At 42.0% G+C, this 14265-nt stretch overlaps 2 protein-coding genes across 4 annotated transcripts in view; both read right to left on the bottom strand.

Moving 5' to 3' along the window:
* The window catches only part of LOC103457026 (uncharacterized), a 39165-nt gene extending 35424 nt beyond the window's left edge, over positions 1 to 3741 (bottom strand). The window contains exons 1-5 of the mRNA XM_081601758.1: positions 3412 to 3741; positions 2876 to 3069; positions 1055 to 1126; positions 221 to 322; positions 40 to 150 (exon numbers count right to left, since the gene is read on the bottom strand). Coding sequence (XP_081457884.1) covers positions 40 to 150; positions 221 to 322; positions 1055 to 1126; positions 2876 to 3069; positions 3412 to 3436 — 504 coding nt within the window. The 5' untranslated portion in view covers positions 3437 to 3741. The remainder of the gene's footprint in view (positions 1 to 39; positions 151 to 220; positions 323 to 1054; positions 1127 to 2875; positions 3070 to 3411) is intronic.
* LOC103457017 (protein NLRC3-like) overlaps positions 3412 to 14265 on the bottom strand; it is a 39195-nt gene continuing 28341 nt past the window's right edge. For all 3 annotated transcript variants that reach the window (XM_081601856.1, XM_081601858.1, XM_081601857.1), the window contains 3 exons: positions 9363 to 9447; positions 4850 to 5320; positions 3412 to 4397 (listed from right to left, as the gene is read on the bottom strand). The gene's annotated coding sequence lies outside the window, so the exon portion shown is untranslated. The remainder of the gene's footprint in view (positions 4398 to 4849; positions 5321 to 9362; positions 9448 to 14265) is intronic.

Genomic DNA, 14265 nt, shown 5'->3' with positions numbered 1-14265 from the left:
GGTTATCTGGTTATCTGGGTCTTAGTGGAGACGTTGGACCTCGCTCTGCAGCTCTGAAGCCTCCTTGGCTCGCTGCGTCTCTGGAGTCTCAGGCAGGACGGAGTACAGGGACAGATTCGCCTCCTTCTTCCCGTCCTCCTTGTACTTGGACTGGAAACAGAGAGCGTCAGGCTAACAGGAAGCAGACGAGGTCATGTGACCTTCGATGGCGAGTTCAGACCTCAGAGATCACGGCGCTGATGTTCCTGGAGTGGATGAGTTCGGCTCCAGGGACAAACAGGCTCTGACCCTTCATCTTCTCAAAGTCCTCCTTATAGTGGACCTGCAGCACAGCAGAGCAGAGCTAGCGTTAGCGTTAGCACACAAACCTGCAGCTAGACAAGATAAAAGTCACCATTTATTACTATTAGTCTGATTATGTCCACTGGAAGCAAAAACGAGTTTATATAATAGAACAAAACCTCATCAACACCAGAACCGCTGCAACACTGACTGCTACTGGAGAACCATCCACTTTGGCTCTTAGAAGAGTTACAACAACATTTAATTTGCTTTCTGGGATAAATAAAGTAGATTTGAACTGAACTGGAGACAATTGTTGAGTTTTTCTCATAAAAAGGCTGAAATTACAGAAACACAACACAAGAGATTCCAAAAGGCAGATTTCCTCCTCCAGCTGTTTTTCCTGATGGAACATGAAACGACTGACGTTTCCATGGAAACGGCACTATTTTGGGGTTGAGTCTCCTTCAGGGTGGCTGTTAGCATGTTAGCATCAGATCCAGAGGATCCAGACATCAGGTTGATCCAGCAGAGAGGAGGAATCTGGTGAAGGAGGAGGAGAAACGGCCTATTTAAAGCACCTTTATCTGCTGAGCCTGAATCAACAGCAGCTCCTCCCACATCCTGCATCTCACTCAGCCGAGCTGAGAGAGAACATTTTACCATCTGAACCGAACCAACAGAACCAGAACCTCCTGACGATCCCTGCTGAGATTCTTCCTGCTAAATGATGAAGATCGTTTTAAAAACCTTTCAAACGTTGCAAACTCACATCACTGAGGATCAAACTGCATCTGCGGTTAAACTCTGGATCCGGCAGCCGAGGCTTCAGGTCGGCGGCAGCCTGGAGGGACAGGAGGAGAAAACCCATGAAGAAGAAACTGGAGCGTCGCACTGACGGCGACTTCATCAGGAAAACATATGAAGAATGAACGGATGAAATCAGAGCCTGAAAACGACACGATTCACCTGATCAGCTGCTGATCTGAGCGGCCAGGACAGGCAACGAACCACGCCAAGGTCAACGTGACACGCCAAGGTCAACATGACACGCCAAGGTCAACGTGACACGCCAAGGTCAACATGACACGCCAAGGTCAACGTGACACGCCAAGGTCAACATGACACGCCAAGGTCAACGAGACACGCCGAGGTCAACGCGACACGCCAAGGTCAACGAGACACGCCAAGGTCAACATGACACGCCAAGGTCAACGAGACACGCCAGGGTCAACGCGACACGCCAAGGTCAACATGACACGCCAAGGTCAACGTAATACGCCAAGGTCAACGAGACACGCAAAGGTCAACATGACACGCCGAAGTCAATGCAACACACCAAGGTCAACGCGACACGCCACGGTCAACGCGACACGCCAAGGTCAACGAGACACGCAAAGGTCAACGAGACACGCCAAGGTCAACGAGACACGCCAAGGTCAACGAGACACGCAAAGGTCAACATGACACGCCGAAGTCAATGCAACACACCAAGGTCAACGCGACACGCCACGGTCAACGCGACACGCCAAGGTCAACGAGACACGCAAAGGTCAACGAGACACGCCAAGGTCAACGAGACACGCCAAGGTCAACGAGACACGCCAAGGTCAACGAGACACGCCAAGGTCAACATGACACGCCAAGGTCAACGAGACACGCCAGGGTCAACGCGACACGCCAAGGTCAACATGACACGCCAAGGTCAACGTAATACGCCAAGGTCAACGAGACACGCAAAGGTCAACATGACACGCCGAAGTCAATGCAACACACCAAGGTCAACGCGACACGCCACGGTCAACGCAATACGCCATGGTCAACGCGACACGCCAAGGTCAACGAGACACGCAAAGGTCAACGAGACACGCCAAGGTCAACGAGACACGCCAAGGTCAACGCGACACGCCAAGGTCAGCGCGACACGCCAAGGTCAACGCGACACGCAAAGGTCAACAAGACACGCCAAGGTCAACGAGACACGCCAAGGTCAACGCGACACGCCAAAGTCAACGCCACACGCCAAGGTCAACGCGACACACCAAGGTCAACGCGATACGCCAAGGTCAGCGCGACACGCCAAGGTCAGCGCGACACGCCGAGGTCAACGTGACACGCCTAGGTCAACGCAATACGCCAAGGTCAACGCAATACGCCAAGGTTAACGCAATACGCCAAGGTCAACGAGACACGCCAAGGTCAATGAGACACGCCAAGGTCAATGTGACACACCAAGGTCAACGAGCCACGCTAAGGTCAACGGAATACGCCAAGGTCAACGCAATATGCCAAGGTCAACGAGACACACCAAGGTCAACGTGACACGCCAAGGTCAACGCAGCCGCAGTCAGTCTGTGTCGACCTTCCTGTTCTCTATCGGTGGAGATCAGGAAGGTCGATCCGATTGTTGGCAGTGTTCAGGAGAACCGGACCGCTGGAGGTTCTGCTGCCTGGTTCTGACTCTCCTATCAGCGATTCTGATTAAATTTAATATCTGTCTTAATTATAATAGACCATTTTAACCAAATTAACATATTTAAACCAAACTTACACATCGCTACTCAACCTTCAGTAAAAGTTAAAAGATTCTCACCTCAGATTCCCAAAGTCCCAAATGTTTCTTTGTATTTGTCTCTCCATCCTCCTCTTCATCTTTTCCATCCTCCTCTTCCTCCTCCGTCTCCTGGTGAATCTCTTCTTTCTCTCCCTCCCCTGTTTGCAGTTGTTCTTTCCCTCCGTCTGTCGCTGATGCAGTCGGGTCGTTTTCTGCCTCCATTCTGGTTTCTTCTGAGGAAAAACATCAGTTTATTATAAATCTGTTTATTTTTCTGTTTCTTCTAAACTCAATAAAAACTTAACGGTTGGTTCAGTGATGAAGAGGAGAACGCTGCCTGGTTATTTACAGATTATATATGATCCACAGGTTCACCTCTTAGAACAAAATGAAGTTTAATTAATAAAAACTGAATCATGTCATATAATATTTCTGCTGTTATTAAGATTTTCAAGGTCACAGTTTGACCTTGTTGGCCTCCATGTTGATTCCCATCAGGGATCGTTTTCCTCTAATTTTTCTCTTTTACCTGTAAAATCTCTTCCATCTGAACTGAATCTTGTTCCTGAACTGACCTTTGACCTCTGGATGTCCCTCCATGTCCAGCAGAGTCTTCCTCGCCTCCAGTCTTCCTCTCCGTTCTTCAGGAAACAATTTAAAGTCCCGACTTTTCCTCTGAGCTTTCCTGGATTCAAACCTCTGCAGATTCTTCAGGTTTTACCTTGAAGAAATGGATTCTTGGTTTTGATATTTAAAAACCTTCCAGGATGTTGATTCACCTCTAACTTCTCCCGACTGAGCCTGAACGCCTCGCAGCGAACTGCCTGACGGCTCGCAGCAAACCGTCTTATCACCGCCGGCTTCCACATTTAGCCCAACACTTCAGAGTTTATCGGCACCAGGCCTTCATCGGTGTGTGTGTGTGTGTGTGTGTGGGGGTGTGTGTGTCTGTGTGTGTGTGTGTGTGTGTGTGTGTGTGTGTGTGTGAAGTGCTGAAGCTCATCAGGTGGAAGGAATGTAACAAACTGTCTCTGCAGTGAGATTTGACCTGATAACTGAACAAAACTTGTTTAATTAAATAATAAAACTGTAAATATGTGATTTTGTTCACCTGGAGTTGGATGAAGTATAAAGTCCAAATCTTGGTTGAATTAAACCTTAGAACTTGTTTAAATCTGACATTATTCCATCATTAGATGTTCCCCGTCAGAGGAACCTGCAGCCATCATGTCTGACAGAAACGTTGCTGCAGATGGAGGATTTATTTCTGCTCCACCTTGGGGATCAGGGCGACTCCAGCAGGTATCCTGGCACCGGTACCGGTACCGGCCCGTCAGATGGTTCTGGTCGTAAACATGAAGGAGCGACCAGAGCCAGACGACCATCTGCTGCAGGAAAAGCCAAAACCCAAAAACAGAAAACTGACGTCGCTCTGAGTTCACGTCCAAACAGAGAAAATATATTTAACATGATTTAGAGCTCATCTCCATGGAAACGGTTTGAGCTTTAGAGGTGATGTCATCACTCACTCAGGTAGACACGGGGAACATCAAACAGATTTCTGGAAATAATCATAAGAAAAATGTAAAACTGAGATGTTTATGAAATGAGCTGCAGAGGAATAAAATGTTCATGATCAGAAGATTTTCCTGCTTTTCTAAATAAAAACGTTTCATCCTTCACTTTTATTCCTTATTGTAAAACATCAGGCAATAAAGTTTCAATAAATATGATAGAAAACAAGAACATAAAAACTTCTTTCTTCAGTAAAACTAAAAAAATCAATAAAAAATATCCGGCAGGATTAATTTAAAAACTTTAGAAACACCTGAGAATCCTGCAGTTTTATTTTCTCTGATGTTTAGAATAAAATCAGCTGTTTTATGTTTGATACAGAGCAATGTGTGTGAAATAAATAAAACTGTGAAATAAATAAAAAAATTAAAAATAAATAAATAAAAAAATAAATAAAATTAATTAATAAAATTAATATAAAATAAATAAATACTTCACCAGGATGTCGTCATCTGGACTGACGAGTGGAGCATCTGTCTGCATAAACACTCTTTGTCTCAAAACAAGAAACATCACACAGTAAAAACCTTTTTCTGTTTGTCGTCAGGAGACAAAAACATTATTTCAGTCTGAAAATCATATTTCAGTCACAAATTGTTGAATATTTAGAGGAAAATCCTGAAATAAAACAGTTTGTTGATCAGAAACATTAAAAGATGAAGCAGGAAGCTCCTGTACAGAGCTCACTGACCAAAATGCACCGCACCCGAACACACACACACACACACACACACACACACACACACACACACACACACACACACACACACACACACACACACACACAGTGTGTCTCCATACGTTACTGATCTGCTCCTGAGTCCGTCTGAGTCTCTGCATCTCTGGAGTGTCGGTCATCATGCTGACCCCGCGACCTTTACTCTCCTCAAAGTCCTTCTTATATTTCACCTGCAGAGAGAAAAAACACAGCAGCTCTGATTTAAAGTTTATTATCAACCACTTTAGTTTCTATTTCATATTAAACCGTTTTAACTGAAAAGGTCAGATCTAAAAACGCTCAGTGAGAAGAAAATCAGCTCCTGGTGTGTAAATATGATGGTGTTTTATTTTGACAGTCTGATGTCGCCATGGTGCATCGACCTGCAGGTGCAATTTGGAGGTGTGTGCTTGGAGTTTCCTTTATATCCCAGGCAGAACAGGGCAGCTCCAGTTGGGACGTGAAGGATGAAGGTTTGTTTTTACCGATCAGAGCAGAAATCTGTAAAAATCTGATCTTTTTTCTTTAGCAAAAAGAACAAATAAAAGAGAAACTGTGGGAGAGAAACAGTCACCCAGCTGGAGCGCAGCCAGCCTGGTGGGAGTGAGGAGGCTGTTCGCTTGGCAACAGGCCTGTTTTATATTCCTGATGACCAGCCCCCACACACACACACACACGCACACACACACACACACACACACACACACACACACACACACACACGCACACACACACACACACACACACACACACACACAATGCACACACACACACACACAATGCACACACACACACACACACACACACACACACGCACGCACGCACACACACTGAGCGTACTTCAGAGCCAGGTTGCCGACCCGCTCCACTAACCTGCGAGGTTTAAAAATCCTTCTCAACATTTGAGCTTTTCTGGTTTTCTGGGATAATCCTGGAGTTTCACTGTAAAAACTTAAAACTCAGCTGAGAAAAAATGTTTTTGTTGTTTTGTTGGATCTGGACCAAACAGTCAGTTTGTTTCTGTGTCGTTTCTGTGAATGCAGATGATTTATAGAACGTTGATCCTCTGGAGCTCAACATGACAGAAATGATTTAACTACAAAACATGTTTACATATTACAGTTTGATTAAATTACCAAAAACATCCAATTATAATGATGAATATTTTTGAATATTTTTATATTCCACTCCTTAACTTCTTCATCGGTAGTTTCAGAAAAATTATAGACATTTTTCCATCTACTTGCAAATGTAATAATCAGAATAAAACCAGGTTTATTGGCCAAGTTCTGGGAATTTGATATATTCAGAATATAGAAGCTAATTTTCCTTCACTGTCAGCATTTTAACCTCCAACAGTCAGATTATAATCTGGTTCCTTTTGCTGTCATTGAAAACATTTTAAATGAAAAAGAGAAAGTAAACCTAAATTGGGTGAATGTTTATTTACAGTATTTTAAAAAGGAGGAAGATAAAGTTGATAGATTAAATTTGATGATCTCTCAGAGAAACAGTCTGGGGGAAGAGTTTCTCTACAGCGCCGCCCTGAAGGTAAATGTCTAAACAGTTTGTGTCCAGCATGTGTGGGGTCTGCAGATATGTTAGCTGCCTTTCCCTGACCTTTGACCTGTAGACGCAGAGACAGAGGATGATTCAGGGCTCAGTTAAAGCCCCAGAACAGAGACGGGCGACGGTGACCTTCAGTTTGACCTTCAGGGGAAACGTAATGTCCCCGCTGGCGTCCATCAGTCACCAGTAACGGCCCATTAAGCCCAGCAGCAGACTGGGACCAGGCCGTAAACTAAACCCAGAACAGAACCAGGTTGAACAGAACCAGGTTGAACAGAACCAGGTTCACTGAACAGAACCTCAGCTGGTTCTGCTGCAGGTTCACTGAACAGAACCAGATTGAACAGAACCAGGTTGAACAGAACCAGGTTGAACAGAACCAGATTGAACAGAACCTGAGCTGGTTCTGCTGCAGGTTCACTGAACAGAACCAGGTTGAACAGAACCAGGTTGAACAGAATCAGGTTGAACAGAACCAGATTGAACAGAACCTGAGCTGGTTCTGCTGCAGGTTCACTGAACAGAACCAGGTTGAACAGAACCAGGTTGAACAGAATCAGGTTGAACAGAACCAGGTTGAACAGAACCAGATTGAACAGAACCAGGTTGAACAGACCCAGGTTGAACAGAACCAGGTTCACTGAACAGAACCTGAGCTGGTTCTGCTGCAGGTTCACTGAACAGAACCAGATTGAACAGAACCAGGTTGAACAGAACCAGGTTGAACAGAACCAGGTTCACTGAACAGAACCTCAGCTGGTTCTGATGTTTAAACTGAATCTGTTTCATGTTTTCATCATCTGGATTCTGTTTCTCTGAAGTGATGAAACACAAACGTCATCAGGTCACATGACCATGTGACATCATCGCTCAGAAGTGGGTCGCTGCTGAACAGACGTGTGTTTTCACACACACATCAGGTTTGGTCCTGCTGCCGTCGGCTCCTCCAGGAGAAAAGCTTTAATGTGAAGAGACAGAATAAAGACGTTCTGACGGGTCAGAGAGCGGACTTTAACTAGACCACAGCAAAGAACTACAACATGTAGATTTATAACACTTTGTACTGTCACTGGATTCAGAGGGAAAGAAGCAGCCATGTTTGCTGTATTATCAGAAATGATCTAACAGAAGCAAATGCTGCTGCTCAACTATCTGGGAAAGGTCATAAGGTCATCTCCAAATCACCTGAAGTCTTTTTTTTCTGCAGAAAGAAAAGGTTTTCCCAAAAGGAGAACATTATAGACCTGTAAGCTCAGAGAAATGTTGTTCGGTTTCCTAAATAGTCTTTTATGGCACCATATTTTATTTAGAATTTTCTTTATTTCCATGTTTTGTTTGCTGCTTGAATCAAAGTGACTGTTTGAAGCTGCAGGTCATTTCTGAGCAGGACAGACTCACAGCGTGTCCTGCTGAGTGGACATCTGTCCCCGTGTGTCAGCCTGCTGGCTGATGACGGCATACGGCCGCCGGGCGCAGCGCCCCCCTGAGGAGGCGGGGGGAACGGCAGCCTGGAGCAAAACGCCTTCCATCCACAGGTTCTGATCCAGGATGAAACTCGGCAGGAATGTAACCTGAACCAGAACCGAACTCTGTTCACCAGCTGGATGGTTTCATTCCTGCCTGATTATTTACCATACGGATGAAACGATTAATCATCAGGAATCGATTATCTGCAATTTATTTAGAAATCAATTAATCCTTATCTGAAGCAAACAGACTCTAAAGAGATATTAAGACAAAACGGCACAAAAAAAAATAAAAAATGCAGTGAAGACAAAAACCTTGATGTGAATCTGATCCACAGAATCATCAGTTTGAGCTTCACCTGCTTCAAAACCTGGGAAAAAATCCCACTGAGCATTTTCACTATCCAGTTATTAACCGGACAATCAAAATAACCAGATCAGCCTTTCACTGTATTGATTCTAAATGATCAGTTATCATTGGCATTAATAAACTGAAACTCAAATATTATAGATTTATTACTTTAAACCTTTCAGTCATTGACAGCAAATCAGAGAATGAAAACCCAGAAATAAATTCAATGTCTCAGAAAACATGAATATCAATAAAAACATTTAAACTGAAATATTTCCATATTTGGTCGGGGCTCCTTTTCCTTTCTAAATAAAATGCTACTTTTATGTTTTGTTTCCTATTTATCTTTAAAGTTGATAACAGGATGAATTTAGCTGTGAGTTGAGAACAAACCTGTAAATCTGTGATCTTGTTTTACTGGCTTAGTTCAGACAACGTGATGGAAAAGAGTTGGGAAATCTGTAAGTCGTTATTGAAATCGTTACCATGGTTACAGTTTCCTGAAGTAGAGAACCTGTGTTGGATTCAAGCTGTTATTCATAACTTTAATATTAAATGTGAAAACATAACAGAGCAGAGGGAAAACACTGAACTACATGGGAAAAGGAAGTGAAGTCATTTCCTCATCATTTAGTTAATATTAAATTATGAGAATAAAGTCATGATGATATGAGAATAGAGTTGTAATATGGTTGTATTCTCATCATTTTATTTTATTTTTTCATGTTCTTAGCATGGTTCTCTTATGTCGTAACCTGCTGAATGAATGAATGAATGAATGAATGAATGAATGAATGAATGAATGTTGAGTGTCGCCCCCTGCAGGTCGGAGCGGGATCTGCTCACCTGGCTCTGCAGCTCGCTCTGCTGCCGCAGCCGCAGATTCTCTGGCGTGTCGGTCACGATGGTGAACGACGTCTTGGGGTAATGTCTGCAAAACACAGGAACAGGTTTAATCTGGTTTAATCTGGTTTAATCTGGTTTAATCTGACTCAGATGGTTTTAGAACAAACTTTATTATTGTTCTGCAGAATAAAAGTTGTTCATATTTTCATCAGCAGCTGTTGCCCGTTTCATCTTTTGATTGAAGCCATTTTTGCTCAGTTTGTTGATTAAAGCAACAGGAAGTGAAACGTCAGGGGCCGTTGCCATGGTGACGGAGTAACGTTAATGAGCCGCCAGACTGATAAGGACGCGTTTAAAACTCCTGAAGCTACAGAGCAACACGCTGCTGGACAGAGCCTGACGTCATTCTACATCATATAGATCTACACTGGATGAGCTGCAAGCATCTGCTGAGATTCACAAGTTTAATGTTTGACATAAAACCAGTCAGAAGGGATGAAAACTGAACCTTTAACCTCTGAAGGTCTGAAACAAAACACTGAAAAGTTAAAAATCCATTTCTGTTCCTTATAATTCACTGAATTATGGACAATATTGAATGTTTCTCTACGCTGTGAGCAGCAATGCATTCTGGGAATGACGTCGTGTTCAATGGTCACAACAGAAGGAGAAAAAAATCACCAAGATGTGGAAGCAAATGTTTCTTCATCACTGGGAAGGTCAAAGGTCATTTTGTTATGAACCGCAGCAGTTTGGACTTTTATGTTTTATTTGATCTTTATTGATCAGAACTGAGGATATTGGAACATCAATAGAAATGATCAAATAAATAAATATAAATAAATCAGATGCAGGTTTCATTTGGGTCGTATCAACCTGATCTAAACGTCGCCTCAGTCTGAACTGGAAGCAGCTTCAGGAGCTGCTGGTCAGACTGGGAGCTGTGGGTTTTATCACTCTGTGTGAGCCGGTTGATTCAGACCGAGTGAATCATCATCATCATCATCATCATCATCATCCAGTCGGTCCTGCTCTCCTCCCACTCAGCAGCTTCAGGTCTTTTATTCTCATGTTTCCATTAAAACTCGCCTGGAAAATGAAAGTTGGGTTTTATTTAATCGTTTCTTTGCTCGGTTCTGTTGGACTAAATCTCTTTTAATCTTTTCTCCACATGTCCAGGCTCTTCAGGCTGAGTAACTGGAATCCATCGGATTCTGCTGCATTAATAAGCATCAACAATAATAACCTGAGACACTGATGCTTTAATAACATCAGAACCAAACAGGTTCATGTTTAAGGTTCAGTTTGGTACATAAAGAAAAACAGAAACAAACCCAACCAGGTCAGGAAGATGAAAAAAAAAGAAAATATTTAGATTTATAAGAAAGAAAATATCTGGATAAAATCTGTCAATAAATTCATGTATAACAGGGAAAACGTTAGATGAAATAATCTACTAATGAACCAGTATTTTCATCAATATTCAGAAATTATTTACGTAAAACAAGCTTCCTTTATTCACCGAGAGCTTCTCACTGAGTTAGTTTGTCTTATTTCAAGTGAACCAAGATATTTGCTGTTAAACTAGTTTTTGTGATATTTGCTCTGACAGAATCCAAATGAAAATGATACAAAATAAATCAGAAATGTTTTTAAACTCAGGAAAGTTTAAGATGCATAAAAATAAAACTAAACATGTTTAGTTGAGATAATTTCCTATATTTTTGTGATGTGATGAAGACCAGAGTGATCAGTCTGATGCTGGAAACACGAGTCCAGGCTGAAAAACTCACACAGACCAACCGCATCCTTCAGGTTTCACTTCACCTGCTCCCGTTGCCATGACAACCACAGACACTCTGCTCATCGGTGCAACGCGATGGTTTCACACAAAGAGCAGCTCTGAGGGATGAGTCACTGTAAGATGAAAACTGAGCCAACAATTTAAAGAGACAGAGACCCAGTTTTCTTTGTTTGGTTCTGTAGAGTCTATATCTGTAGTCAGTATCTAATCTGCAGTGAGGAAGAATACCCAAAGTTATTGAAATGCCACTTTCTGGCCCCGAGCCGCAGGTTGTGAACCTCTGGTTCCTAAAATCAAACAATAACTTTATTTTCCTTCTCAGAGTCAAACAAATTGGGTGGATTATTTTCTGTTGCTTTGATTCATTTCAAACTGCAGATTTCATTTCTATTTCTATTTCAGTGTTTCTTAATGAGCTGAGCTGTCACTGCCTTTAATGTCTTAATTCATTTATTAATCTGCAGAATAATCCGTTGCTCAGCTCCCGCCTGCTGAGGGTCAGAAAGGAGAAACTTTGATTAGGCCGCGGCCCTCATAATGCCGGCAGGCGGCGAAGTTAAGATGATTACAGGAAGGAAGTTTGTCCTGCAGAGCCGAGATAAAGAAACAAAACCAGGTGGAGAAACTGAACGACTTTCAGAGAGGAAACAGTTTCCTTCACTGGCTCAGAACTGCTCCTTCTACGAAACGACAAGCTAATTATACCAACAGGAACACACACACACACACACACACACACACACACACACACACACACACACACACACACACACACACACACACACACACACACACACACACACACACACACACACACACACACACACTCCTTTAGCTGGTTTCCCTCACTCATTTCCTGCCTTTCTGCTGTGATGCAGAGCCGTCGGTTTGTTATGGATTCATATTTAGATCGTTATTGTCTCTGATGTTGGTGACATTTTCCAAACAGCTGCAGCCTCCAGACTCCGAGCCGCGACGACGCAGTCAGAGGAACAAAGCAGCAGTTTGACCCAAACAATGAAAACAACCATTTTTTTGCTCCATTAACTGATTTAATGACATCATAGGAGTCAGTTTAACTTCCTTCACCTCTGATAACAGAGTTTATGATTTAACTAGAAAAATAGCTGTTCCTAGCGAAATAGCCATGAGAATGCATGTTTGCAGAATGACTGCCGCAGAAATGCAAGAAAAAGTAGAGAAAAGCATAAGAAGTCAAAGAAAGCAGAAGAAATATACATAGTTTAAACAGTTGAACAGTGAAACAAATCAAAAAGCATAAATTTAGCAGAAGCAGAAATCAGTACAAAACCAGAAATAGTTGAAACAGTTGGAACAGTGAAACATAGCAACATAGAAAAAAGAATAAAATAAGAGAAGCAGAAATTATTACAAAGCCAGAAATATTTGAAGAAGTGAAACATAGCAAAACAAAAGGGCATAAAGGAGCAGTAGAGGCAGAACAGTTTGATATATGATTTACTAAAATTGATTAAAGATTGCAGAAGAACTTAAAATATAGTAAATCCAGGAGAAGTAGAAGGCATACAGAAGAGTAGACAAGCTGAAAGATGGTAAAACCAGCAGAAGTAGAAGATATTTTCCCTTTCAAATGCTTGGAAGCGAAGCCGGTGAGGCAGCAGCGAGCTGAGTCTCACCTGGGATTGCACAACCTCTCACTAACTGCACCGGTTTCTATTCTATGAGAGCATGCTCCTCCTGTCTGTACGTCGCCAATAAAATGGTTAAAAACATTTAATGTATGAACTGATTTTCCATAATTTAGCTTATGTATTTAATGTACTGTGTTTTTATTGTCACCAACTGTGTGTGTAATGTGATTCGTGTGCTGAGGAGCGATCAGAAACGGCAGAGAACAGATTCGAGGTGAGGAAGGCAGTTCTCACGCCTCAACACTGGGGGCGCTCATTGTGACTCCACAACTGCAGAGTAAGAGACGGTAACAGCGAGCTAACCATACAGTAGCTACACTGATAGAGCGAGAAAGACGTGGTTTTCAGTTGTACTTTAACGGTTTCTCCCTTTGCTGTTGAGCACAGCATAAGAGGTTCATAGCCTCACCAGCTATGAACCTCACCGCATATATATATATATATATATATATATATATATATATATACTAGTGAAACTTAGCACAGGTATACCAGAATTCAGCTGAAGCAGAAGTTTGTGTGCAACCTGAATTATTTGAAAAAGTCATAAAGTGAAACAGAGTTTAAGAAAGAGCATAATTAGCACAAGAGGAAATTAGTACAAAACCAGTAATAGTTGAAACAATTGAACAGTGAAACAGCAATAAGCTTAAATTAGCGGAAGCAGAAAAAACAGAAATATTTGAAGGAGTAAAACATAGCAAAAGCAATAAGGGTCAGAAGAAGCAGAACATTTTGAAATATGAATTGCTAAAATTGATGAAAGATTGCAGAAGACCTTAGAAGATAGTAAAACCAGTAGAAGTAGAAGGCATACAGAAAAGTAGACAAGCAGAATGCATAGAAACAGAAACAGAGCACAAGAGAAAAATACATTGAAAGAATAGGAGAAAGTGTGATATGGCTGTACTTCAGTAGAGTTTGACAGAAAACAGAAAGTGGTGTAGAAATTATAGTAATAATTCCATAAAGTAGACACTCGTGGCTACATTTTAATGCATAAATTATTTCTAAACAGTGAAAGATGTATGAACAGCATCATTTTGTTTGTCAAAAAGCATTAAAAGTTCAAAAACGGCAGTTGGTAGAGTGAACACTCTAGTAACTGACGTCAGTTAGTGAATTCCACCATGTATTTTAATGGGGCAAAAAATTTGCACAAAAGGGCAATTATTTCAAAAAGTGCAATAGTGAAGTTTACCAAAAGATATAGCAGGAATCTCCTGAACAAGCTGAACGTTTTGATATGTGAATTAGTACAATTAGTGAAACATAGCAGAAGTAGTTAAGCGCAGTAAAACGTACGGAAGACAGGATAATAAAGGGAAACAGAAACATTGAATGCATTCTCACTGATAAGGATCAGAGTTATAGGTGGAAAAGTCATTTATTGTTTAAAAACAGCCGATCACAGATGAAGCATCTG

The sequence above is a fragment of the Poecilia reticulata genome, chromosome 20, assembly GCF_904066995.2.
Source record: "Poecilia reticulata chromosome 20, P_reticulata-male-v2, whole genome shotgun sequence".
Taxonomy (NCBI): domain Eukaryota; kingdom Metazoa; phylum Chordata; class Actinopteri; order Cyprinodontiformes; family Poeciliidae; genus Poecilia; species Poecilia reticulata.
Note: the sequence above shows the minus strand (reverse complement) of the source record. Positions and strands in the feature narration are given on the sequence as shown.